The sequence below is a fragment of the Saprolegnia diclina genome (assembly GCF_000281045.1).
Source record: "Saprolegnia diclina VS20 unplaced genomic scaffold supercont1.30, whole genome shotgun sequence".
Classification (NCBI taxonomy): Eukaryota; Oomycota; class Saprolegniomycetes; order Saprolegniales; family Saprolegniaceae; genus Saprolegnia; species Saprolegnia diclina.
Genome location: NW_008246097.1, coordinates 239,565 through 263,950, shown reverse-complemented (window position 1 = coordinate 263,950; position 24,386 = coordinate 239,565). Strand labels below are relative to the sequence as shown.

Below are 24,386 nucleotides of genomic sequence, written 5' to 3'. Positions count from 1 at the left end.
GCAGCTTGGAAGACCAAAAGCCGACGACCGACTACACGGCGGTCGTTGCAACGCCCAAGGCCAATGACGACGCTGCCGACGTGCCCAAGGCGTCGTCGACTATCGAGAGCTGCTCGACGGCGTTCCTCTTCCTCCTCTGCTGCCCCAAGATGGCGCTCAACGTCGCGTGGGCGGCGCAGTGGGCGGCGCTCGGCCCGCTCCTCCAGATCCTCATTCCGTCGTCGTGGGTGCAGATCGTCCAGCTCGTGGGTCCGATCTCCGGTCTCCTCATCGCGCCGTCCATCGGTGTCCTCAGCGACAACTGCACGTCCAAGTTTGGTCGCCGCCGCCCGTTCCTCTTTTGGGGTGCGCTCATGAGCTGCCTCTGCTGGCTCGTCATGATGTTCTGCACCGACATTGGCGAGGCGCTCGGCGACACGCCCGCCAAGCTCCTCGACACGCTGCCTCAAGACCAAGTCTCGCGCAAGTGGACGACCGTCTTTATCATCCTCACGTACATTTGGATGGACATTACGCTCAATTTGACGCAAACGCCGCTCAACCTCCTCATCGCCGACTTTGCCGGCGAGCGCCAAGTCACGGCCTCGTCGCTCGGCAACGCCTACTCGATCGCCGGGTCGTTCGTTGTCTCGGGCTACATCATGGCGTTTGGGCCTGCGCACGAGAGCGTCAAGCCCTTCATGTGTCTTCTGATCGCAGTCATGCTCATCACGGCCGGCGCCGTGCTCTACTTTGTCAAGGAAAAGGTGTTTGTCGCGCAAACGACGAGTGTCTCCAAGGCCCAAGAGATCAAGAACGCGTTCGCGGCTGTCTGGACTGGCATCCGTCTCCTTCCCAAGACGCTCGCCATCTACTGCGTCATCATCGTCTTTGTGCAGTATGGCTTTACGGCCTACATGGGTGCGAAGGGCCAGTTCTTTGGTCTCGTCGTCAAGAACGGCTCGTCCGACAACGCCGACAAGTGCGGCCACGACGGCAACCCCGCGTGCTCGGTCCAGCAGATCGCCTACAACGACGGCGTCCAGCTCGCGGGCGGCGTCACCGACACGATCTACAACTGCGTCTCGCTCCTCTATCTGGCCGTCCTCCCGTACCTCGTGCGCAAGTTTGGCGTCAAGAAGGTCATCACGGCCTCGATCGTCCCGCAGATCTTCCTCATCGCCATGGCCTACTGCAAGGTCGTTGCCATCGACATGATCATCGTCATCGCGTGCGCGTTCACGCAGAACACGCTCCTCTCGCTCTTCATGGCCACGATCATCCACGTCATTGGCCACGAAGAAAACTCGGGCCTCGGGCTCTTTGCCGGCGCGCTCAACTCGGCGTACTGCGCCGGCCAGTTTCTCAACTTTATCTTTTCGTCGATCCTCGTCACGTCCTCGATGGGCTACGCGCTCCCGATCCTCGTCGGCGGCGTCCTCTCGGCCATCGGCTTTCTCATCTCGCTCGTCTTCTTCAAGATCGAGCTCTACTCGACATAACGTCAACTAATGTATGCAAGCTGGGGATCGTACCCACGTCTGTCGATTCAAGTGGAGCGCGTTTGGATTCCCAATCGTCTCTTGGTGGCACTCGCAGGCACGCATTGGTCATTGGATCTCGATTTACTATCCACAAACTATCCCAAACTGTCCAAAAGTATCCGATTCCACTTTCACCTCACAGGTGCATTGGGTAGTTAGAGTAGTCGTTGGTGCTATTTCGACTTGGTGGTGTTCGAGAGCAAGTGGCTCGCGAGCGGCTGACGACTCGACAGAGACGACAAAGACGACGTCGCACGCAGCTCGTCCTCTGTGCGCGCACCGACCTGTGGACTCTGGGTACGCTTGTACACCACCGTGTCCTTGTCGACGCGGATGGCCCACGGAACGTCCTGCACGCTGCAGGCAACGTCCAAAAAGTGGTTGAGGCGCGCGGTGCGGTCCTCGATCGCGATCGCCGTGCTGTGCCCAAACAGCTGCGTGTTGGGGAGGTCGGGCACCACTGGGTGCTTGGCGTGCAGCGACGCCGAGAGACTGCGAAAGGTCGAGTAGCGGTGCCACACGTACAGCGTCCCGCGGCGGTCGGTCTCTATCTGCAGCTTGTACTCAATGTACTGGCGACCGTCGCGCACGGCGACGCGGCTCGCGACGACTTTGGCCGTCACAAGCGAGATGGCCGTGGCACGCGCCAACTCGCTCTCGAGCCACAGCACGTGCTGCTTCAAGCGGTCGTTCGCACAAACCATCTCGTTCTCTGCACGCGCGGCGACCAGCGCAGCCATCTGGGTGCGCAGCAGCGCGTTCTCGGCGCAGAGGTGACCGTTGCGTTCGATCGCGACCTCGGTCGCCTTGCGCGCTTCGATGGCCGCCGTCTCGGCGTCTGCGAGTCGCGCGGCCAAGGCCTTGTGCGTTCTCGAGACGACGGAGCTCGTGTCGGCCAGTGTTGCTGGCTCCATCGTACTGTGCGTGGTGGCGGACGATGGGAATGGCAGAAATGGCCCACGATGCCAACTGGGAAAGGCCAGTGGAGCGTAAAAGCTATGGTGTAAAGTGCTGTCGTTATCGTCCGAGAGACTCGCAGTGCATCATTAGAAGAATGAAGGACCGCTGCTGGAGCATGGGCTGCCGTCCAAGCTTGGAGAACGAGGTCTCGCTCCGCTCCGCGCACGTCACGGCGTGTACGGTGCACGCGTCCCGAGGCGGCTACGGCTTGAAGTACGAACTTGAAATGATAGCGGTCGACGGTGACGTTATCCGCGCGTGGCTCGACTACGACACACTGCGCGCGCTTGCTGCGTCGCTGCGTAGTGCCTCGTCGCCCGACCTCCCGCGCCACATTGTCGGCGGGTCCCCGGACAGAGCTATCGTGGCCATGAACAGCTTCCTCACCGCCGCGCTGGCGGATGTCACGACTGCGTGGTCGTTTGGCTTTGACGACGGCAGTCTCTTCTCCAAGCAACGCGCCGACGTCACGCTCGTGCCGATGCGCACGTCGCGCGCCGCCTCGCACGCGATCCTCGAGTCGCCTGTCGGGACGCTGGATGCTACGTCAACGGTGCGCGGGTACCCATCTTTGGATGCCCGGGACGAGCTCGTGCCGCTGGCCATCACCGTCGTGGGCAGTCGTGTCGTGCAAGCGGCGTTCGCAGAGTATGGCCTGGAGATCGCGACATCGGAAGGCATGCTCGTGCGCGTGTGGCACCGCCACAAGGACCTGCGGGCGTTCGGCCTCTTGCTCAAGCGCGCTCAGCCGTGGGAGTGGAAGCAGCTGCCGCCCATGCCACCGCGCACGCTTCTCCGCAGCTTGCGCCCGTCGCTTTTGGCCGCCCGCGAAGGTGCGTGGGGCGCCTTCCTTTCCGCGCTGCTCACGTCCAGTACCTTGCGCTGGGCGATTGACATTGACGAGACGACGCGCGTCGTCAAGCGTCCGCTCGCGCTGCACTGCGTCGTCTTGCCTCTTCGTTTCTAAGTCGTGGTGCTAGCCATATAATAATCAAACACTATTGTGTCATCACATCGCAGACTACTTGTCCATTTTCATCTTCAATGGTATAGTTCAACATCCAGCCTACTAGAAAGTGCGGGTGGGCATGACATGCCAGATAGTACAAGCACAATCGCCAACCCGTTGAGGACACAGTGAAGAGCGTAACCCTAACCATGTCCGGCACCCCAATTATGATGTACGAGCACACCAAGCAGACACTCCTTGGATACAGCACATGAAGGCTATTAGGCTTTACTATGTACTAGTAGAGTCAAATGGTCCGTATGTGTGCACCACTAGCCAACATTTTGCAGGACCGTTCACAGCAGTCGAAATCCTACACGGCTTCTCCACAGCGCGTAAAAGCATTATCGTCGGCGTTTCTCCCATTTCACAAACACAAAATTTACGAAAAGGCAAGAAGAATGGACGACCGACCGAGCTTTGCAGCGCTCCGACAGGTGCTCTACCGCCGCGGCCAGCGGTCCATTCTCGATGCCGTCGTCGTCGACAGCCAAGTGCACGATCGCTACGGCGCCCAGGTCGTCGAGTTCCACCTGCGCTTCCGTACGAAACACCATGGCGACCTCCTCGCATGGCTCGACTACTACACGCTCTACGACCTCTCGCTGACGCTGCGCATGCGCGACGCCGAGCTGCCGCCGCTCGCAACCAAGTGCTTTTACCTCGAGCTCAACGACACGATCCAGCGCCTCAATGCCTTCCTCCACGCCGCCGTCATCAGCCAGCGCGTCGAGTGGAGCCTCCGCGTGTCGCCTGATCTCTGCTTGCACAAGCACCTCCCGTTCCGGTGCCCAGTGCTGCGTGACGGCGACCCCGATGACGCCGACAACAACAACCAGGATGATGATGACGCGTCAACAACTGAGACCGACCATATCGAGTCCTCGGACGTCGTCGATAGCACCTCGACCCGCATGTCGCTCGAACCAATGGCGGTCGAGATCGCCCACTGCACGATCCTTGGAAGCCGCGTCATCACGGGGCTCGGCAAAGCCTTTGTGCAATACGAGCTGTACGTGGCAACGACCTCGATTGACGATCCGAGCTTTCACGTCTGGACGCGGTACCGGTCGCTGCGCAAGTTTGCTGCGCGCCTCCAGCACCAAAACCCGGGGCTGCCCAAGCTGCCCCGGCGGCGGCTGGTTGGCAACCTCAGCAGTCGCACGATCGCCAGTCGCATCGCTCAAATCAACGGGTTCTTGGCGGCCGTGGTCGCCGACGACTCGCTCGCGTGGCATATGCAGCTGCGCGCCGACACGATCGCGTACAAGCACCGGGGTCGCGCCCGCTCGGCCGCAACAGCTACCAGTGAGTGAGGAGGTACGTGGCCGCGGGAGGCGTCGTGGTCTGTCGTAAACTACGTCACGCCGTTTTTCTGTACCAATGTAGTCTGTGTAACCGACTCTAATGTGACTCAAATGAAATTTTAGACTGGTTGCATTATCAATTTAAATTGTTCTTATTTGCCTATCGCTAAATATACGTCGTATTTGCGCACGTTTTAAGACGATGCTGTGTCAGCGATCGAGCAAAGCTGGCGCAGTGGCGCATTAAATTATTCGGATGCGTAGCAGCGGGCCAGACGCCGTGGACGACGACGAGCTGCGCGACGAGATGCGCCACGCGCTCGCGCAGGCGCGCACCGCGCTGGACGCTGCTAATGCGCGTGCCATCGAGCTCGAACGCGAGCGCGACGCGGCGCAAGCACAGCTGGTGTGGGAAGCCGACCGCCTCAACGTCGTCATTGCCGAGCTTCGCTTGGAGCTAGGGCAGCCGATGAGCGATGCGTCGCTGCTGAGCGCGATGGTCGTCGAGTGCCGCACGACGCCGCACGATGGACGGCCCATCGTCGAGTACAAGCTGGAACTCGTGACCAACTCGCACGGTACATTACACGTGTGGCACCGACATAGTACGTTCCGCGGTCTCGCCGCCACGTTGCGCCAGCGACATGCCGGCTTGAGCCTCCCGGACCTGTCAGAGAAGCCGACCTTTGGCGTCGGGTCCCGTGACCGGACGCGTGCGCTCAACCAGTTTCTCCACACGATCACGCACGCGCCCGAGTTGCAGTGGGGCATCCGCGTCGACGCCCACACATGCGTGTACAAGCGCCGGCGACCGACGCTGCGCAGCTTGGCCGAGCGACCATCTGTAGCGCCGACGATCGCGTCCTCGGACGACGAATGCTCGCCCCGCAGCAGCTTTGTGGTTCCCGCCATCGAATGAACGTTGAATGCAGGGAGAATACAACGTGTACGATTTGTTGATCCAGTTGCAGGGCAGGGTTGACTCGCGCCTTGATAGGTAGCGCACTCAGTAGGTGATCCTGGACGTCGGTGCAAGCGAAGTGAATAAGGCTTGCGCAGAGACGTGGGAGCTCTGGTGCAGCCAGGCGCGGACCAAGTCGAAGCAATAGGAACACTCTCACGATAGTTGAATGAGGTGCATTGTGCTCCGAGATCTAGCGATAGGACGCCAAGGTCATCGGGAAGGCCGACTCGCCAAAGCCCGTCCGCAGACCGACATGTTTGAGATGAGACGGAGAATGACCGACAGAGAACTCGGACGTGCTCGCGGTACTGCCCAAGCAAGAGCGCGCGGCGGCTTGTAGGTCGTCCGAAAGGCTTGTCTTCGCGTCTTCATGTGTGTGTGGATCGATCTTGCCGTGCGTGTCGCCCTGTTGGGTGAGCGGTGGCCGCCATCCTGTCGTACCATCTGGTCGCGTGGCGTCAGAACGGCCACGAAATGGCCACGTCATACACTTGGGTATCGTATGCCGGGTCGTCTGCTAGCCGTAAGCATCTCCGAGGGCAACCAGAACTGACCCACGTTTCTCGTCATCTCTGGTCGTCGCCAGAGCGCACTGAGCAGTACTAGTCTCTAAAGAGGTTGTCATCGCACTTGTGGCGACATACCAAACTTAAGTCTATATTCAACGCAGTCTACGACGGCTGGATCGGACCCGACGCAAGGAGCTTGGACGTCGAGAGCGCAGTGGCCGCGACCTCGACGCTGCCGAGGAGAGCGATGGCGGCGGCCACAATATCCGCGTCCACCACAATGTTATGGACCGTCGACGACGCCTTGTCGACATAAAAGTAGGTGACAACCGGCACGGCGAGTGTCTGCCCAATAAGCTTCTGCACGAGCAGCTCGTTCGCGAGCAGCGACGGGTAGACCATCGCGACCGACGTGCGCGAAAGACGCAAATGGAGGCGCACGCGGCACTTGACGACGATGTCGTCCTCTGTGACGGCGCACGTCTCGGCCGACTCGCACACTTGGTGGCACGTCGGAAAGACGGACGCGTACAGTGCGAGCTGCTTGAACATCATGGTGATGCCGTCCGCCTACAGAGGGTGGGTCGCATGCTTCTCTCGTAGAAGTGTACCTCGCCCATGAAGACGAGCGACGGCGACGTCATGCTGTGCGCGAACCGCAGCTGTCGCTCGTGCGTCGGCATGTGAAGGCCAAACTCAAAGTGGTGGTAAAAGTCGTGGCAGATGCGCGAGACGCCCGTGAAGGACGCGACGCTGCGCGGCAGTAGCCTCTGCTCGAGCTGCGTGATCTCGGACCAGAGCGTGGTCACGTCGTCGAGCAGCCGTGCGTCTTTGGCCTTTTTGCGTGCACGGTACCGGCGCTGGCTCGCCTGGCTCCGCAGTCGGTCGCGCTCCTTGGCCGGGTCCAGCAGCAGACCCGCGATGTCCATATCTTGATGCAATATCAGCAGTGCCATTCCACCAAGTATATTTTCGAACCATCGCCGGATCTTCGGGTCAGCACGCTGCTTGCACGAAACCGCGCCACGTCATCATGGTCACACAGACACAGCAAGTCCTGGTCACCAACTCTTTGTACTTGAGCGCACAACGACGGGCATCCAGCAACCATTGTCGCTGTCGTACCAATACTGATCTTGAGCGAGGTGAGCGGCAACGAGATGGAAAAGCTGAGGTGGCATCGTCAGCTTCGACTCTGGCAGTGACGGCGTGCGTTCAGCAGAGTGCGCTTCCTTTGTCATGCAAGCTGAACGACAATACTTGCCCGGATCCACACCGTCCCTTCCTTGGGCGTCGTCTCCGCCGAAGAACGACTGAGGTGGCGTTGCATCAGACGTTCGGACGCTCGTGAGGCGTACTCGGAGGCAAGAAGATTGCAGCCGACAGTTCGTCGACGCTGTCGTTGTAATGGCAAACGCGTTGCACACGCTTGCAACCTTCTGCAACGTCATTTCGTCAGCGCGCTAATATATCTGGCGTGATGCCGGCTAGGAAGCATGACATCGGCTCCTAAACGTATATTTACCGAAAAGCCTACCCTGAATTCATTTGTGCACGGCTGCAGTTGCCTCTTGTCATGGAGTCGTCGCGTCGTCTCGCTCGTGAAGAGATGATACTCGTAGCAACACTGCGTGATGATTCGCAACCACCCATGAGCTGGCAGTTTTGGTGCACGGACCCTCGACAGCTAATAGCGACGGACAGCAGACGCAGTGAGCACCTCCGACCGACCTTTCGCTGCTCCTAGCCCCGAAACGCAAACGGTCTCTGACGTACGACAGGAAACATCCCGAGCTGGCGGCGATACGTTACTATTGTGAAGGTAGCTCGTGAACCGGCGGGAGTCATTTCATGGCGTTCAGATGCCCGACTTGCGTAATGGAGCGTTCTACTCTTGGTGCACACGCGGCCACGGCGTTGTTTAGGGTCGAATCTGTCAAGATGCAGAGGGGAGACTTCGTCCAAACCAAGGAGTTTGAGCCCCGTAGGTGCTTTTCTTCTCTTTCCCATTGTGTTGGCATCGGAACCAACAAGTCGGTTCTTGCCAGAAGAATCGACGCCTCGTGTGCAAAGTTGGCGTGATGCTACTACCCTACACCTCTCGCTTACTACGTTTGGCGCCAGCGCAAATGGCTCCCGTTTGTTTTGCTTGCTGACGCATACCACGCGTGGCTAGCGTCGCGCGCAGGGACCTCGTGCACAACTAGAAGGTCATTCTCGGCATGAAGCATTAACTACCAATCTCGTATTTGCATACAGAGGTCACAACGCCACCACATTAATGCGTCGAGACGATGGTCACCTCCATCGCACGCATGCGGTGCGGTCAACGTTGTCCCTCGCTTCTCGCAAGATAATGGTTGACAGTTTCTCCAAAGGCGGTGCACTCCGTCTTGAGTTGGTTGAGGAGTGGGAGGATGCGTGGGTGATCAGACAGAAAGCGAGACACGGTTGCGCCATCGCCGCGCGTCCTGCGTGCGGTCTCTGCAATGTATGAGGTCCGAGGAAACGCGCGTTTTGGCGGTAAAACCCCTACAGTGTACGACCGTCCATCAAGCCACTTGGGTGCTTTCGTGCATCGCGGCGTAAAGACGCGCAGCCAACCGTTTGGAGATCGTTGTACGCGCTCACCGCCTTCTCGTGCCACCGCCGCTTCCTCGCACGCGGCTGCTTGGCGCCATCGACGACCAAGAGCACCACAGGAAGACCCACACATTACGCACCCCACGATCCCACACATGGGGCCGCTTGCATCTGGCTGCAAAAGTGCATCCCGCTGCGCGCAGCTGGCAGGACCAACATTCCGCGCGCGACCACTTTGCACTTTCTCGGCTATTTGACGAAATGACTCGACCCACCGTGAGTTTGACCGACAGCCCAGTCCTCGAGGCCAAGAACGCAACGCTGCGCACGTCGATCGAGGCCCACGTGGCGTGGCACGGCGACCCCGCGATGCTCGCCGACCGCGACCGCCTCACCCACGACCGCGACCGCCTCCGGTCGACGCTCGCCCGCGCCCAAGACATCCGCCTCGCGACGGCGTCGGTCGTCGGCTGCCGCAAGCGCGTGTGCGACGGTGCCCACTGCGCCGAATTCCGCATCCAAGTCGACACCGTTGCCCACGGTACGCTGTATACGTGGCACACGGAGGCAAAGTTCCGGGCTCTTGCCTTGGTGCTCACGGCCAGTGGCGCCGTCGTGCCCGACGTTCCGTCCACCGAGGTGCGCCGGTTCACCGAGACGGCGCTGCGCGAGCGCATGCAGCTACTCGACAACTTCTTAAGCAGCATCTGCGACAACAAGGCGCTCGAGTGGGGTGTCCGCGTACACGATGACATTTGTGTCTTCCAACTCAAAGCCCGTGCAAAAGCCACGCGGTATTCATCGTCGCAAGCGGCTCAAGTGCGCGCAGTCTTGGCGGCCATGACCGAAGACTGCGATGTGCACGACGAGTTCAAGCACCTGCGCGCGCGCCTCGCAGAGTACACGAGCGGCGACGTCAATAAGATCTTGGCGGCCGAGACAAGCGCCCTCCAAGACGACGTCCGCACGCTCCAGCGCCTCGTGGCGGCCGGTGACCGCATCTACATGCTCAGCGCGCGCGTGGTCGAAAGCCGCAAGGTCACGCGCCACGGCCGCCACGTCGACGAGTACCAGCTCGCGGTCGAGACCAACAGCCGCGGCACGCTCACCCTCTGGCACCGCTACTGCACCTTGTACCACTTGCGAACGCTCATGCTGACCAAGTATGGAGATCGCGCGAGCGGCCTCCCATCGCTCCCAAAACACAGCGTGTTTACCGTCCTCTCGGAGGCGTGTATGATCGACCGGGTCGCCAAGCTCAACGCGTACTTGGAGGCCGCCATGGCCGACGAGAAGCTGCAGTGGGGTCTCCGCGTCGACGACGACACGCGCGTCTTCAAGTACCAGAAGCCACGACGCGCCCACAGCCGCGTCTCGGTGGCGTCGACTGCCGGCTCGTCCGACGATGACGAGGCGTGAGGCCAACAGTAGTAGAGTGTCGAGTTGTGTCGTGAGGATGCGAGTGGATAAATGTATCTTTGTGTGTATTATGGCAGAGTTGCTACCGCGCCGAGCCAAGGAGCTCTTGCCGATCACCGCACAGACAACGGCACTGCCGGTGGCCTACGATGGTCGCTGCGACCGCCTGCGCCAGGCGCGTCTGCAGCACCTGCGCACAGAGCCGCGTCGCGCGCTGCGTCCAGCAAGCGCTCTTAGAGCACAGGAAGCTGCAAGCGCCAGGGCGAGGTCGCCACCAAAAAGATACCTCGGGGAATCTCGTTCGCCGACCATCATTTTCCCACTCGTTCTAGATTTATGCAAAGATGTTCGCGACGACGGACGAGCTCGACCGACGCCGCGCTGCAGTCGCCAAGCGACTCCATGCGGCGGTAGATCCGCCGTTGCTGCAAGAGTGCGCCCGCTGGACACAGCGCGCGACGCGGCTCTATGCGCAGGTGCTGCAGACGCGCCCGGCGCAGGCGGTCGCAGCGACCATCGTGGGCCACCGGCAGTGCTTTGTCCAGGGCCGCCGCTTTGTCGAGTACGAGCTCGTGATCGAGACCGATTGGCGCGGCGCGCAGCGTGCGTGGCACCGGTACAGCACGTTCCGCAGCCTCGCGGCGTCGCTGCACGCGCCGCTCCCCAAGCTATCGGCGACGCACCTCTTTGGGGCGCACTCGGACCGTACCATCGAGATGCGAAAGGACCGCCTCAACGCCTTCTTGGCTGCGCTTTTACGCGACGAGACGCTGCAGTGGTGCCTCCGCATGGCCGACGGACACCGCGTCGGTCGGCGCAAGACCAAGCAGGTGCTGCCGCTGGACGCCCTTCAAGCGGTCCACCACGAAGCGACGCGCGTTGGCGAAGAGGCACGCCTTGCGGCTGTCGACGCGGCCTGCGCGGCTGGCTCAGCGCCGGCGTTTGTCGTCGCCGAGATTGGGCGCCTGCAACAGCGCGTCGAGCTGCTCGCGTCCGTGCTGGGGCTCCATGGAGGCGTCACGCTCGCCACCGCGCGCATTATTGACGCGCGGTGGGTTCTCAACAGTCGCGCGACGCAGTACCGGATCGAGATCGAGACGCCCGAGCGCGGCGCACTGCGCGCGTGGTTCCGACACGAGACCTTTCTCAAGCTCTCGGCATCGCTGACCGCCAAGTACGGGCCGGTCATACCCAATCTGGAGGCCGAGAAGCACCTGCCGCGCTGCCTCGAGAGACGCATGGCAAGACTAAACGCGTTTCTTGCAGCGATTCTAGCGCTCAGCGCTGTCGAGTGGGCGATCCGCATCGACGAAGCAACGTGCGTCGTCAAGCAGAACGCGTCGCAGCGCCCGTCGGCGGCCACCACGGTCTCGGACGACGACGACGACGACGGCTGGCCCTAGTCCTCTAAACTAACTCAACGCGTGCATACGAATACTCCTCGCACTTGTCGTACGTAGAGTGATCGACTTCATGCAGCAGAGACGCAAGCGCTTTTGCTTGCAGACAATATGACATTCGAGAGACCACTGACGTGCTCGTGGCGTCGGCAAGACGGCCCTGTCGCGCGCCTCGTCGGAGACGAACGCCACACGGTGACAGCCATGTGCGAGCGTCTCCACCTTGTGTCATCGTCCTCGACGACAGGCGGCGTCGATTGGCGAGTGCCGACGCCACTGGACGGCGCTTCGCAGCGAGTCGTTGGGCTACGACAACCTGTCCTTTCTCGTTGGCGACTCGTTTCCTGTCGCGTCAATAGCAGGGACGACATCGCGCGAACCATCTTGGCGAGAGCCAGGGGCAGGTGATTTCGAAGAGACATCTGTTTTTCCCGACAGCCGCCACCGATTTTGCAGAGAGCGGACGACTGCACATACCAACCATGGGCCTCGTCGACAACGACGCTGCGATCGCATGGCTCGACGCGAGCGTACGCCGCCACGTCTGACGCATCGCTCATGCGCTGACTAGATGCATGCCGACGACGACGAGTGTGCTACGGACGACGACTGCAGCGCCATGTGCAAGCTGCGGCGGCTCGAAGCCGAGCGCCTCGCCATCGAGCAAGACAACCTGCAGCTCCTTGCGACGCTCGAGAAGTTTGCCGACCCCAAGGCGACGACGCGCATCGCGCACGAGAACAACGCGATGAAGCGCGACCTCGCCAAGCTCGCGACCACGTTCACGTCCATCTCGGTACTCTTCGCTAGAAACTACGCTCCAACGACTTGCCTCTAGGCGATCGAGACGCGGCAGCGGCCGGCCAAGGTACACGTCGCTTCGCAAAGACATTCACAGATGTTTGTGCTAGCAGGGCGGGTGGGTCGAGGCGTTCAACATTGGCATCGAGACGCTCGACGGCCGGCTCTTGACGCAATGGTACGACTACGGCGTCATCATCAAGCTCGCTGTGGGGCTGCGCGGCCTTCACCCGACGGACGCGCACCGCATTCCGCCGCTTCCGACGCCGTGCAACACGCAGATTCTGGACGCCCGCGTCCGGCGCAGCCGCCTCCAGCTCGTCCATCACTTCTTCAGCGCGGTCTCGACCATGCCAGGCCTGAAATGGAAAATCCGAGCGCCCGACAGCGGCACGTACAGCAGCGTGCCGTGCACGGCCGCTTGCTTGGAGACCAACTGCTTGCGCTGGTCGACGTCGTCCGCGTCCATGTTTGGTGGCACTGACGCGGACGTGTCGCCCGTTGCGCCGCGAAAGAAGCACAACCGGTACAAATGGTGGCGGCGCACCACGTCGTGAGCAAGTATCCAACGCGACGCTATCCTATCCTACTCTAATATTATCTCGAACGTATCCTCCTGTCCTTCAAGTGACAGTGAATCGACGCCTGGAACATTTGCGCGGATTTGCGAAAAGGCGCCAGATTGCACTTTCTACGTCAGCACTATGAACGTCAATGCGCGCATGGGGAAGAAGTCTGCGTCGACGCGCGGCTCGGTGCGAACGTCCATGACGGCCAGCGGCTCTGCAAAGGCCAAGGGCCGCAAGAAGCCGATCGCGCCGCCCCGCATTCGCCACTTGGCTCTCAAGAAGGTCGCGCAAGAGCTCACGCAGTACGAGACCGGGTACAACAACGTGCAAATCGCCGCCGAGGGTAGCGCGCAGACCCGGTCGGTCAAGAGCGCGCCGCCGCTCGAGAGCGTCCATGGGTCGTCGATTCGCAGGTCGATGCTCAAGATCAAGGCCAGGGCGCAGAGCCCGAAGACGTACGTCATCGACCCGAAAAGCGCGCGTGCGACGCAGTGGGACGTCTTCATGGCGGTCCTTATCGCGTACAGCGGTATCACAGTGCCACTCGGCGTGTGTTTTCCGGGGTACTTGAGACCGTCGCTTGCACTTGGCTCGATGCGTGCGTAGGCTCCAAGTGGCCTCGGGACTCTGGGCCACGGTCGACAACTTTGTCGATGGCTTCTTTGGCGTTGACATTGTGCGCAACTTTATGATGGGGTACCACGACGAGCAGGACCAGCTCGTCGTCAACCACCGAGAGATCGCCAAGCAGTACGTCAAGACGTGGTTCCTGATCGACTTTTTCTCGACGTTTCCGCTGCAAGCCGTCGCGACGGCCACGAACGCGACCCTCGGCGACTCGAACTCGATTCAGCTCATCCGCATCTTCCGCGTCTTTCGCATCCTCAAGCTCACGCGGCTCGTCAAGCTCCGTGTCTTCTTTAAAACGGTGCGACCTCCAACGTGTGGTCGTCTTGACGGTGTTGTCTTCGTAGGCTGAAGATCGGTTCGGCTTCAACCCCGGCATGGTGCGCCTCGTCCGCCTCATCATGCTCGTGCTCTTCCTCTCGCATGTCATGGCCTGCTTCTTCCATTTGCTCGGCGGCCCCGTGGATCCGCCATTGGGCCGCCGCCTCTCGCTCAGTCCCACCTCAGATTATTCGACGTACCGGCCCAACGTGACATGGCTCCAAGACGACGACCTTCGCTTCGAGCGCGACAGCATCCGGTACATGTACAGTCTCTACTGGGTCATGACGACGCTCGCCGGCGTTGGCTTTGGCGACGTCCACGCAGTCTCAGTCTCGGAGCGCCTGTATGCAACGATTGCCATGATGATTGGCGCGTCCGTCTTTGGCTTTGTCATCGGCTCCATCTCGTCGCTGCTCGAGTCCATGGACACGCGAGCGGCAGCGTACCAGATGAAGATGATGGACGTCAAGGAGTACATTCGCGTGCACAAGCTGCCCAACGAGCTGCGGGTCAAGCTCTGCCGGTACTCGTTGGTCCTGCAACGACAACCCGCTCATGTGTTGTAGGTACTTTGAGCACTACCTCCAGCGCGCCTCGCTCTTTGACGAGTCGTCGATTCTCAGCGAAGTGTCGCTCAATCTGCGCAACGAAGTTGTCCACGAAACGTGCCGCGATATTTTTCGGTATTGTCGACAATTTGGATTCATTTCATTGTGAAATACGTAGGATTCCCGCCATTCGCAACATCAATGCCCAATTTGTCATGGACATGGCCACCAACATCAAGCCGCTCTTCCTCTTGGCCGACTCGGTCATTGCCAAAGAGCACACGGTGGGCCGGGAAATGTACTTTTTGAACTCGGGCATAGTCTCGGCGTGCAACTCGACGATCCAAGGCCATCGCGTCCTTCTCGACGTGCTCAGCGAAAACACCTATTTTGGCGAAGCCCCGCTGCTCTTCTACTGTCTCCGCGAGAATACGTACATTAGCCTCACGAATTGCGAAATGTACACACTGCTCAAGGAAGACTTTGGCGCGCTCTTGGAAGAGTACCCCGACACGGAGAGAATTCTTACCGAGTACTACGACCTCCGCAAGAAGAATTACATGGACACCCACGCCATCATGATGCAGCGCTACGCGGTACACCCGACTCGTGCGTCGTTTGTACTTATTCTTGTCTAGATGTTCGACAAGTGCAAGGACGACCCGGGGCAGCTCCGGCGCGTCGAAGACCTCTGGCCGCACCTCAAAATCTCGTTGAATGGGACGCCGCTGCCGATTGAGCAGTTTCCCGCGCACATTTTGAAGCTGTTGCCCCACTTTCTAAGCCCCCGCGTCTCGGTGTTCAACTCTGTCTTTTCAAAAAAAGTCATTTTGGACGGTCTTTGCATTGTGTTTTGTATCAACTATTCACATTGGCTTGTAGGTATGAAGCCCAAGTACGAGAAAGCGTTTACGCAACCCAAGCGACTGCGCGCGCTCATTCGTCCGCACGCCCCATGGAAGCTGCGCTGGGACATCCTTCTCGGCGTCTTGATCGTCTACAACGTCATGAGCATCCCTTTTCAATTCGCATTTCAAGGCGGCTACATGGGGGACATGACCGTCGACCCGGTCGTGATTGTACGAGACTGTTTCTACGATTGTGCAAACGCGGGTGCTGCTAGATGTTGGACTATTGCGTCGATAGTGTGTTTGGGCTTGACATCGTCCTCAACTTTCGAACCGGGTACCTCGACGACGAGAGTCAGCTCGTCATGGACGCCCAGAAGATTGCCAAACGGTATATAGCTCCTACTTCCTTTGGACGGGCTATGTCGCAAATTACGTAGCTATCTCAAATTTTGGTTTTGGATCGACGTGGCCTCGACGTTTCCGATTGGAGCTGTCGCGGACGCCATGAGCCCGTCCGCCGCGCAGCTGAATGCGACGACCGTCTCGTCGTTCCAGAATCTCAAACTCATTCGCTTCGTGCGCCTCGCGCGGCTGCTCAAACTCATGCGCCTCCTCAAACTCAATCGCAGCGTGAGCAGTGTCGAGAACGTCTTGGACTTGAGCCCTGCCGCCATTCGCCTCATGAAGCTCTTTGTGCACGTACGTCTTTGAAATTGAGATTGAGATTCGTGTGCGGAGACATATATGTAGGTGTGTTTTATCGCGCATCTCTCGGCCTGCATCTTCTTTTTTATCGGGCAGCTCTCGCAGCAGATCTATGGCGAGTGCTGGATCAGCCCGACGCTGTGGACGGCGCCGGCGTTCGACAAGTACGTCACGTCGCTTTACTTTAGCTTCACGACCATGGCAACGGTCGGGTACGGCGACATTTTGCCCGTGACGCCGCTCGAAGTCATCTACGTGACGTTCTACATGCTGCTTGGCGCGTCGATTTTCGGCTACATCATTGGGTCCATGTCGGCGCTCGTCGACCAAATGCAAACAAAAGGCACTATCGCCAAGGAAAAGCTGGACCGCGTCAAGGTACGTTGTCGTTTTGAAATTGAGTTTTGACATTCAGTTTTGACATTCAGTTTTGAAATAAATACATTGCATAGGAATACATGAACGAGCGCAACTTGCCAAAACCGCTCCGTGTGCGCATTCGCAAGCACTTTGAGTTTTACTTGGCGCAAAAAGAGATCTCGGCCGACTCGGACCTCGTCCACGAGCTCTCGGACGACCTCCGCACGCAGCTCGTCATCCACTTGAACAAGGACGTGGTCACCAAAATTCCATTCTTTGCCAACCAAGACGACGCGTGCATCTCGTACCTCATGGGCATTCTCAACCAAGAGTGCTTTACGCCCGGCGAGTTTGTCTTTCGCGAGGTAGACATGAAACGACCGTCGCATATATCATGTTGTCTAGGGCGAGTTTGGGCGCCACATGTACTTTCTTGTCAAAGGCACGGTCGACGTCGTCATCAACGCCAACACGCCCCAGGAAATGCTGTGCAAGGTACGTCCGATACGATGCAAATTCGACATATCCTGCTGTGCGCGTAGGTACTCTCGGAAGGCTCGTACTTTGGGGAGCTTGCGATGCTCTTGAACTCCAAGCGCTCGGCGAGCATTCGCTGCAAGACGTTTGGCATCCTCTACGTCCTGAGCCGCAGCGGCATGGACCATATCCACTCGCACTACCCTAGTACTCTCTCTCTCCGACGGATTTTGAAGCAATCGGAATACGTAGATATCTCCAACCATATCATGAAGGAGATCCGGGCCAAATTGCTCAAAATTCAAAAAGAGGCCGACGCGCGCGAGGCGTCGTCGCAGAACGTACCGCGCTTCCCGACCCAGCAACCGGTCGTGACCGACAAGGCGCTGCTGGACGCGTACGCCACAGTCGACAGAATCATCGTCAAGCTCGTCAACTTTTACGGCGACGGCGACAAGTCCAAGCATCGCGCGATCGCGACCTTGGTGAGCCGGCTCAAGAAGTTTGATTTTGACGGACAGTCGGTCTACGACGCCCCGAAACAGGTGCGTCCTCGTCCGTGGCATCGCCAGCGTCATCGTCCTGGGCGTAGGCCGAGCCCAAGAAGAACGAGGCTGTACGGCGCCAGTTTGCCAAGGTCGGCCGCAAGCTCGTACGTCGTCTGTTTTTGTATCAAGTTATCAAGTGCCTGCCATAGATTGTCAACATGAATGCATTCACGGTCGAGCCCAAGAGGACGACGCCAGAGACGCGCTGGACTAGCATGCCAAGCCACGCGGACGAAGCCAAGGGACCCCGTGCACGCGTACTCATCGACTCGCTCGAGGCGGCGGGCGAGTCATCGAGCCGCCGCGTCACCGGCCCGTCCTTGACCGACATCGAGACGTCGTAGCGTGTCGTATCGGGTATCTCGTATTGAGCGCTTGCATTTTCGCTGCATTTTCGCTGCATTTTCGCTGCATTTTCGCTGCATTTTCGCGGGTGACCAGCGACGCTCGTGTTCTGCTCCGATGAGAAGGATCTCGTCGTCTTAGTGTTGAATGTACATTATGCACACAACTACTACTCAAAGAGCGCAATCAGCAGCATGAGCGCAATGCCGAGCACCATGGCGGCAAGCTGCAAGAGCGATGACGTCAACGACGTGTCTTCGAGCAGCTCGGGAAAGACGCTCGTACACGCAATGTAGACGAAGCCGCCGGCCGTGAACGGCGTCACCCACGCGCCGGCTTCCGACTCGAGGAGCAAGCCAACCAGAGTGCCAACCATCGCGCCAACCGCCGTGTACAGCTGCGTCCACATGGCTTGGCGGCGCGTAAAGCCGGATTGCAGCAAAATGGCAAAATCGCCAATCTCGTGGGGCACTTCGTGCAGCAGCATGGCCGCGGTCGTCTGCCACCCGCTGGCGCGCCCGTGCACAAACGTAGCGCCGATCGCGAGGCCGTCGGTGAAGTTGTGGGAAAAGTCGGCCGCGAGGTTGAGGTACCCGGCCGCGGCGATCGTGGTCGTCGCGTCCGGGGCGTCGTCGTTCTTCTTGTGCGCCGCATTGTCGTGGCTGTGGCCGTGCAAATGTCCATGGCCCGTGTGGGCGCGCACGAGCTTTTCGAGCATAAGAAACGACAGGAGGCCGCCAAGCACATAGAGGTACGGCGCGAGGTCGGCCACCGAGTGGGCATGCCCGCCGTCGCTGCTGTGGTTGTGGTCGTGGTCATGGTCACTGTGGCTTGGCAGCGAGTGCGGCAGCAAGTGCAAGAGCGCATCGCCGAGCAGACCGCCCGCGGCAAAACTCAGAAAGACGCGGAGGAGCGGCTTCTGCGCCGCGATGTCGGTCGAGCGGCCAAGTGGCACGAAGAAGAGAACGATGACGGGCGCCGCGCCTACGAGCGCGGTCGCGAAAAGCGCCTCGGTCCACAACGACAGTTGCATCCACTCGGACAATGACGTGGCCGCAAGCGCCTGCTTCTCGGGATGCTCGTGAACGTGACTGTGGTCATGACCGTGACTGTGGTCATGACCGTGACTGTGGTCATGGCCATGCTCGTGGTTGTGGTCGTGGCCATGATGGTGGCTGTGGTCATGGCCATGCTCATCATGGTGCGCATGCTTGCCATGGTGATGAGGGCATCCAGAGGGCGGCACCGGTATCGCCTCAGGTCGCAGAAGATCGCGATGGTCGTGCGAGTGGCCATGGTCGTCGTCGTGCTGATGGTGGTGGTGGCCGCTACGCCGCATGAGTGGCCGCATATAGCGAGAGGTCGTACCGCTCGCCATGCGAGTGCGCAGCGACGGCCATGATGGCCACCGCGAGGACGGCGGCGAGGACGCAGCGTCGGGCCAGCATCCTGCAAACGAGATATGAGCGGTGCGTGAAAACCACACGTGGCTTTTAGATTCACACGCTGTGCAATTTGTGATTATGTGGTGATTTTCACAGCTGTCGGACAACTCAGTGCCTGCCCGCACAGGTCGTCCGACAGCCGTGAAGTGAAGCTCGAGATCTATCCACGACATGTATCCACCGACCGATCCAGTGCGGATAGTGTTCGCCAGCTCCATGTTTGCTCCATCGCTATCCACGCGATACTACGACAAAGCTACAAACTGGCTGCGATGATTGCTGTCGTGCAAGGCAAGCTCGCGTCCACAAGAGACGTTTGTGCTGGCGTTCCGCCTGTATACTCCAACGTACAAATATCCCACGCTGCAGCCACGTACCTGCGCAAGATTTCTGCGCCAGCTTTTTCGCACGCATGAGAATCCACAAGTTGCGGCGTCGATCCACACCGCGGTGTTTCGGGTCCATAAAAAGCTACTGTATGGACGCCGCTACACGATATCGATGCGCTGTGTTGCGCGAGGAGGACGCTGTATGTACTAGTGCCGAGTCGGTCGGTCCGCCATCAAGGCCAATGCGGCTTGTCGCGGCACGTTGCGCGGCTCGTAAGGGACGCGGTGACCAAGCGCCTCCAGCTGGCAAGTCGAGAGCAACCACCGAGCGCTTGGCAAGCTCGACTCGACACCGCCACGCACTCGCATTTGTGCGCCAAGCGACAGCAGGCGGCCAAGCGAGGAGCGGTGTGCTCATTACGCAGCCATCATGTATAGTAGTAGTATAGCTCTCACCCAGATCGCAATTCAGCGGGGTTTTCTTGAGGCCAGAGATACAGTGGACTGAGCCACAACGGACGAACGTCCCGATACAGTGTAATCCATCGCCAGTTGGTGATTTGCGCCGTCATGGAGACCACGTGCTTCTTTAACGAGTGCAACCAAGCGGTCGTGCCGGGCTCGTGGAAGTGCGTCTTCCACCGCCACCGGTCGCGCTGCCAGGTCGACGACTGCCGCAACCAAGTCTACGCGCGCAGCCTCTGCGTCCGCCATGGAGGCAAGCGCAAGTGCGAGGCGCCCAACTGCGGCGTACACGTGCGCCAAGGCCGCTTCTGCACGCTCCACGGCCCCAAGGTGGACAAACCGCGCTGCACCGAGGAAGGCTGCGAGAAGCAAGCACACATGCGCTCCAAGTGCGTCCGGCACGGCGGCGGTCGCCTCTGCAAGGTCGAGCACTGCACGACGTACGCGCGGGGCGGCGGGCTCTGCTGGCGCCACCGCAAACGCGACGACGAGCCCATATCACCCACGGAGAACGCAGGGGTGCTGCCGTCCGTCCACGTGCTTTTGAGCAGCCGCCACGAGGCCATCAAGCGAGAGGCGACGCCGTGGATGCGCTATTCGCCGCCGCCAGCCAAGCGCCACGCCGGTCCTCCTCCTCCGTTTCACAGCTCTACCGTCCAGCCGCGCTTGCCACCGTGCCGGTCGCTTCTGCGGCCAACCGAGTACCAGCTCCCAGCGACGCCGCCCGAGACGTTTAGTCGATATGTGCAGCCAGCGATGCAGCGGCCAGCCTGGTTTTAATGGACCATACAATACATGTCAGACGATTTAGTAGAGGAATACTGCAGTCTAGAGCGAGCTGCTGCAACCAAGACCCTCCCCTCGCTCGCGCCACCGATCAACTACGAGCGGTACCGGTACCGGTATCAGTAGGATACTCCACCTTGCTGTCGAACGTCCAACGACCCGCACGACCGACGCATGTCGCGATCGAACAGAAGCGAAGGCGACCGACGACTCGAAAAGGCAAGGAGCTCTATCGAGTGAGTCGCTCAACTACGACTCAAAATGGTGTTGATGTACACTGTATCGAGCCTCGGAATCGCAACGCAGCAGCAACTCGGTGCAGCTGGTTACGATCACGGGCAAACGCACGATCGCTCGCAATACACTGTCTTAAAGACTGGATATTGGCAGCTTGAAGCGGGCGACAACTGACTGGCGAGGGTACCACTACAGTACGTACCTGGCGCAAGGTACCACCGTTTACAGACCCCCCTCCGCCCCCCCTCCTTCCCATTCCTTCAAGAGAGACCCTCAACCCCCCATCTTGACGCCATCTTGACGCCATCTTGACTGCAACCCTGTATCCGGCGGGAAATTCAAGTGGTTTATCCGGATCATTCTCCGGATAGACGCGGAAGAGGTCATCATCAACAAGAGCATGGGCTGCTGCTGGGAGGCCGCGTACGAGCAGCACTGGCGCGGGTACGTCGAGGGCGTCGTCAACGGCCGCTTCGGCGCGGCAGAGGTCCGCGCCTACGAGGCCAGCGCAGAGGACATTGCGAACATGGAGCGGCTCTTTGCGGTGCTGCAGGAGGACCCACCGTCGCTGCTCGACGACGACGATGGCTCGTATGCGTACCATACGCCGGCCAACGTCTCGTTCGAGTACAGCACGCCAGGTACGCGATACTCAGTGCGCCATGAGCTCACGCTGCTTAGGTCCGAGGAAGAAGCGATTGCGGCCCAGCAGCGGCAGCAAGAGCAGCTTCTTCCCCGAGTTCGACTCGAAAGAGCTGCAAGCGAGCCTCGACGACGTGTCCATGACGCTCTGCCGGCGCATGGCGTCGCTCTCGCCCATCACAGGAGACCGCTCGAGCACGACGGCGACAAAGCCCATTCTAGCGACCAGTGCGGACACGAGCGTGATCCCGTTCCGACTGCCCGACGACGACGAGGTGGACGAAGACACGCCAACGCCAACGCTAGAGCACCTCTCGCGCACGCTCGTGCATACATCGCCAGCGCATCCATCGGGACGGCCTCCTCTGCGTCATCTACGACTTCACATGCCACCTAGCGAACAACAGGCAGACGAGGCAGCTCTGGACGAGTCGATGGACTACTCATTCGGCAACAACAGCAACAATCGCGATGATGACGACGACGCTCCTGGCGCGTCGCATGACGAGATGCTTGAGAACGCGCCCGACATGTCCATCTTGCTCAGCCAACTGGGCATGATGCCGTCGCTGCCCGACCCGGACGACGACGAGCGCGATGCATTTCCCCACAGTGCAGCGACGCCGCAGACCCACAAGCTATTACGAGGCCGCAGCCGACTCAAGCAGGCGCAGAGCGTACCAAGCAAGAAGACGAAAGCGCTTCTCCGGCGGCAGTCGGTCTACAGCGAGCTCTCGAGCTTTGACGGCGACGACGCGTCGGGCGACATTTCCATGACATCGCCGATCGCCAAGCACGTACAGACGACGCGAGGTCGTCCCTACTGTCCCATAATATCACAACCGTATCGCGATTTAGGGCTCGTGCTGCAGTCGGCGACCAAGAAGCCGGCCCATGTGCTCGAGCCGTACCAAGAGCGCGCCGTCGATTGGATGTGGGAGCGCGAGCACCCGGGCATTCTCGACGAGGTCAAGGGCGGGATCCTTGCCGACGAAATGGGCCTCGGCAAGACGGTGAGCTGCCTGGCGCTCATCGAGCGGTCGCGCGACGCCAACGCGGCGGAGAAGTCGCGGCCGACGCTCATCATCGCGCCGCTGTCGCTCCTGCACCAATGGGAGCGCGAGATCAAGCACAAAACATCGCTGTCCGTCGGCGTCTACCACGGAACAGACCGGAAGCGGTTCCGGCGCGACCCGGACTTTCACGCATATGATATTGTACTCTCGACGTACGATGTGCTCCGCTTGCCTGAAGTCGCGATACCCGTCTCCATGGTAGTATCAAGTTATCAAGAGGAAAGAGCAGATCGTGGACTCTACCTGGGGTAGGTGCACCGCACTGCGCCGCGCAAGGACACGTCATGGATCGCCACCAAGCGGCTCCGCGAAGAAAAAGTGTTGCTCTCCAAGCTCCACCGCGTGCAGTGGGACCGCGTCATCCTCGACGAAGCCCACTTGATAGCCAACATGACTGCTGCCCGGTAGGTTTCTCCATCGCGAATCTGAATCTCAATGTATGAATTCCAGCACGCAAGCGTCGTTTCAGCTGCACGCGCGGGCGCGGTGGTGCGTCACCGGCACGCCGATCCAGAACCGATGCGAGGACCTCCACCCGCTCTTCAAGTTCATTGGCATCCCGCGCATTGGCGACGACACCCACTTGGCGTCGCTCGTCGATCTCTACCTTCTTCGCCGGCTCAAGTCGGCAGCGACTGCGAATTTACCGGAAAAACTTGACGAGCGCGTCGTCTTGACGTTTGCGACCGACGCCGAGCGGCTCTGGTACCGCCAAGTGCACCACATTACGCGGCGCGAGGTCCAAGAAACGCTCGGCCGCACAAAGTCCACGGGCCTCCACGTCTTTGAATTGCTCTTGCGACTGCGCCAGGTGTGCGACTCGCCGTCGCTCCTCACGATGCCGCTCATCAACGAAGACGGCTCACGTCGCCACATGCCGCGCGTCCCGCTCTCGACCAAAATGCAAACCCTCTTTGACGCGCTGCGTGCGGCGACGGCCTCGAACGAGCCGTGCCTCGTCATCTCCGAGTGGCGGTCGTTCTTGGACCTGCTCCGCGAGCAGCTGCATGCAATCAACCCCGAGATCTCGGTCGGGCAGCTCGACGGTCGCATGGCGCCCCGGGTAGCCCTTGGCAACAGAGTTCCGAGTCTGATGGGCAAGACTAGGAGCGCGCGCAGGTCGTCGACGCGTACCAAGGCGGGCGCCTCAACGTGCTCTTCCTCTCGCTCAAGAGCGGTGCGCTGGGACTCAACCTCACTGCGACGCGCCGCGTCTTTGTCATGGAGCCGTGCTGGAACCCGAGCCTCGAGAGCCAAGCCATTGACCGCGCGCACCGCATTGGTCAAACGCACCGCGTCATCGTGACGCGCTACATCATGAAGGTAGACATGGTACAGTATCACTGTGAGACTATTGCACGGGTGTAGGACACGATCGAAGAAAAGATCTTTGCGATGCAAACCGAGAAGCGCGCGATGATGACCGCCGTCTTGCGGGACCGCATCGCCGACAAGGGCGTGCCACGCGCGCTCAAGCGCAAGGACGTGATCGACCTTGTGCTGCAATAAGATATATGTGATAGAGACCGACTCGGCAACGAAATAGACCGTACAAAGTCGATGTTGAGACAAAGGCA

At 60.0% G+C, this 24,386-nt stretch overlaps 13 protein-coding genes across 13 annotated transcripts; 10 read left to right on the top strand and 3 right to left on the bottom strand.

Annotated features, from left to right (window-relative positions):
• On the top strand, window positions 1–1,537 carry SDRG_09445 (hypothetical protein). The gene has a single exon (XM_008615378.1). It carries the CDS (start codon window positions 150–152, stop codon window positions 1,479–1,481), a length of 1,332 nt encoding a protein of 443 aa, XP_008613600.1. The 5' UTR covers window positions 1–149; the 3' UTR covers window positions 1,482–1,537.
• A 159-nt stretch (window positions 1,538–1,696) lies between these two features.
• Window positions 1,697–2,437, bottom strand: SDRG_09444 (hypothetical protein; the record flags this gene model as incomplete). Its single annotated transcript, XM_008615377.1, has 1 exon — window positions 1,697–2,437. The coding sequence occupies one exon, from the start codon at window positions 2,435–2,437 to the stop codon at window positions 1,697–1,699; it is 741 nt and encodes a 246-aa protein (XP_008613599.1).
• Window positions 2,438–2,577: 140 nt separating this feature from the next.
• On the top strand, window positions 2,578–3,450 carry SDRG_09443 (hypothetical protein; the record flags this gene model as incomplete). The annotated part of the gene is made up of 1 exon (XM_008615376.1): window positions 2,578–3,450. The coding sequence occupies one exon, from the start codon at window positions 2,578–2,580 to the stop codon at window positions 3,448–3,450; it is 873 nt and encodes a 290-aa protein (XP_008613598.1).
• Window positions 3,451–3,893: 443 nt separating this feature from the next.
• On the top strand, window positions 3,894–4,808 carry SDRG_09442 (hypothetical protein; the record flags this gene model as incomplete). Its single annotated transcript, XM_008615375.1, has 1 exon — window positions 3,894–4,808. One exon carries the CDS (start codon window positions 3,894–3,896, stop codon window positions 4,806–4,808), a length of 915 nt encoding a protein of 304 aa, XP_008613597.1.
• Window positions 4,809–5,045: 237 nt separating this feature from the next.
• SDRG_09441 (hypothetical protein) lies at window positions 5,046–5,763 on the top strand. The gene has a single exon (XM_008615374.1). The coding sequence runs from the start codon at window positions 5,056–5,058 to the stop codon at window positions 5,716–5,718; it is 663 nt and encodes a 220-aa protein (XP_008613596.1). The 5' UTR covers window positions 5,046–5,055; the 3' UTR covers window positions 5,719–5,763.
• A 618-nt stretch (window positions 5,764–6,381) lies between these two features.
• SDRG_09440 (hypothetical protein) lies at window positions 6,382–7,739 on the bottom strand. The gene is made up of 2 exons (XM_008615373.1): window positions 6,884–7,739; window positions 6,382–6,842 (listed from the first exon to the last, which is right to left on the bottom strand). The coding sequence occupies exons 1-2, from the start codon at window positions 7,226–7,228 to the stop codon at window positions 6,435–6,437; spliced, it is 753 nt and encodes a 250-aa protein (XP_008613595.1). The 5' UTR covers window positions 7,229–7,739; the 3' UTR covers window positions 6,382–6,434.
• Window positions 7,740–9,102: 1,363 nt separating this feature from the next.
• Window positions 9,103–10,352, top strand: SDRG_09439 (hypothetical protein). The gene has a single exon (XM_008615372.1). It carries the CDS (start codon window positions 9,117–9,119, stop codon window positions 10,272–10,274), a length of 1,158 nt encoding a protein of 385 aa, XP_008613594.1. The 5' UTR covers window positions 9,103–9,116; the 3' UTR covers window positions 10,275–10,352.
• Window positions 10,353–10,589: 237 nt separating this feature from the next.
• On the top strand, window positions 10,590–11,797 carry SDRG_09438 (hypothetical protein). Its single transcript, XM_008615371.1, has one exon. It carries the CDS (start codon window positions 10,619–10,621, stop codon window positions 11,675–11,677), a length of 1,059 nt encoding a protein of 352 aa, XP_008613593.1. The 5' UTR covers window positions 10,590–10,618; the 3' UTR covers window positions 11,678–11,797.
• A 301-nt stretch (window positions 11,798–12,098) lies between these two features.
• Window positions 12,099–13,137, top strand: SDRG_09437 (hypothetical protein). The gene is made up of 4 exons (XM_008615370.1): window positions 12,099–12,204; window positions 12,246–12,470; window positions 12,513–12,542; window positions 12,589–13,137. The coding sequence occupies exons 1-4, from the start codon at window positions 12,157–12,159 to the stop codon at window positions 13,030–13,032; spliced, it is 747 nt and encodes a 248-aa protein (XP_008613592.1). The 5' UTR covers window positions 12,099–12,156; the 3' UTR covers window positions 13,033–13,137.
• Window positions 13,138–13,179: 42 nt separating this feature from the next.
• Window positions 13,180–17,838, top strand: SDRG_09436 (hypothetical protein; the record flags this gene model as incomplete). Its single annotated transcript, XM_008615369.1, has 16 exons — window positions 13,180–13,607; window positions 13,651–13,972; window positions 14,019–14,518; window positions 14,562–14,678; window positions 14,722–15,139; window positions 15,182–15,380; window positions 15,426–15,622; window positions 15,667–15,782; window positions 15,832–16,093; window positions 16,145–16,477; window positions 16,552–16,824; window positions 16,865–16,954; window positions 17,002–17,143; window positions 17,189–17,481; window positions 17,529–17,588; window positions 17,634–17,838. The coding sequence occupies 16 exons, from the start codon at window positions 13,180–13,182 to the stop codon at window positions 17,826–17,828; spliced, it is 3,945 nt and encodes a 1,314-aa protein (XP_008613591.1). The 3' UTR covers window positions 17,829–17,838.
• Window positions 17,839–17,913: 75 nt separating this feature from the next.
• On the bottom strand, window positions 17,914–19,279 carry SDRG_09435 (major histocompatibility complex, class I; the record flags this gene model as incomplete). The annotated part of the gene is made up of 2 exons (XM_008615368.1): window positions 17,914–19,157; window positions 19,198–19,279. Coding segments are annotated over 2 exons (1,241 nt in total), but the record flags the coding sequence as incomplete, so codon positions are not given.
• An 871-nt stretch (window positions 19,280–20,150) lies between these two features.
• SDRG_09434 (hypothetical protein) lies at window positions 20,151–20,887 on the top strand. Its single transcript, XM_008615367.1, has one exon. The coding sequence runs from the start codon at window positions 20,174–20,176 to the stop codon at window positions 20,846–20,848; it is 675 nt and encodes a 224-aa protein (XP_008613589.1). The 5' UTR covers window positions 20,151–20,173; the 3' UTR covers window positions 20,849–20,887.
• Window positions 20,888–21,371: 484 nt separating this feature from the next.
• Window positions 21,372–24,370, top strand: SDRG_09433 (hypothetical protein). The gene is made up of 7 exons (XM_008615366.1): window positions 21,372–21,732; window positions 21,773–22,546; window positions 22,592–23,007; window positions 23,062–23,213; window positions 23,260–23,872; window positions 23,917–24,132; window positions 24,178–24,370. The coding sequence occupies exons 1-7, from the start codon at window positions 21,492–21,494 to the stop codon at window positions 24,316–24,318; spliced, it is 2,553 nt and encodes an 850-aa protein (XP_008613588.1). The 5' UTR covers window positions 21,372–21,491; the 3' UTR covers window positions 24,319–24,370.
• The last annotated feature ends 16 nt before the right edge of the window (window positions 24,371–24,386 follow it).

Excerpts from the sequence above, each read along its gene's own strand:
- SDRG_09445 (XM_008615378.1), top strand. The coding sequence starts at position 150 with ATGGCGCTCAACGTCGCGTGGGCGGCGCAGTGGGCGGCGCTCGGCCCG.
- SDRG_09441 (XM_008615374.1), top strand. The coding sequence starts at position 5,056 with ATGCGTAGCAGCGGGCCAGACGCCGTGGACGACGACGAGCTGCGCGAC.
- SDRG_09440 (XM_008615373.1), bottom strand. The coding sequence starts at position 7,228 with ATGGCACTGCTGATATTGCATCAAGATATGGACATCGCGGGTCTGCTG. Across the intron at positions 6,843-6,883 it reads CGCTCGTCTTCATGGGCGAG|GCGGACGGCATCACCATGAT; the intron begins GTACACTTCTAC and ends CACCCTCTGTAG.
- SDRG_09439 (XM_008615372.1), top strand. The coding sequence starts at position 9,117 with ATGACTCGACCCACCGTGAGTTTGACCGACAGCCCAGTCCTCGAGGCC.
- SDRG_09438 (XM_008615371.1), top strand. The coding sequence starts at position 10,619 with ATGTTCGCGACGACGGACGAGCTCGACCGACGCCGCGCTGCAGTCGCC.
- SDRG_09437 (XM_008615370.1), top strand. The coding sequence starts at position 12,157 with ATGGGCCTCGTCGACAACGACGCTGCGATCGCATGGCTCGACGCGAGC. Across the intron at positions 12,205-12,245 it reads TCGCATGGCTCGACGCGAGC|ATGCATGCCGACGACGACGA; the intron begins GTACGCCGCCAC and ends TGCGCTGACTAG. Across the intron at positions 12,471-12,512 it reads CCACGTTCACGTCCATCTCG|GCGATCGAGACGCGGCAGCG; the intron begins GTACTCTTCGCT and ends ACTTGCCTCTAG.
- SDRG_09434 (XM_008615367.1), top strand. The coding sequence starts at position 20,174 with ATGGAGACCACGTGCTTCTTTAACGAGTGCAACCAAGCGGTCGTGCCG.
- SDRG_09433 (XM_008615366.1), top strand. The coding sequence starts at position 21,492 with ATGGGCTGCTGCTGGGAGGCCGCGTACGAGCAGCACTGGCGCGGGTAC. Across the intron at positions 21,733-21,772 it reads GTTCGAGTACAGCACGCCAG|GTCCGAGGAAGAAGCGATTG; the intron begins GTACGCGATACT and ends CACGCTGCTTAG. Across the intron at positions 23,214-23,259 it reads GCCAACATGACTGCTGCCCG|CACGCAAGCGTCGTTTCAGC; the intron begins GTAGGTTTCTCC and ends TATGAATTCCAG.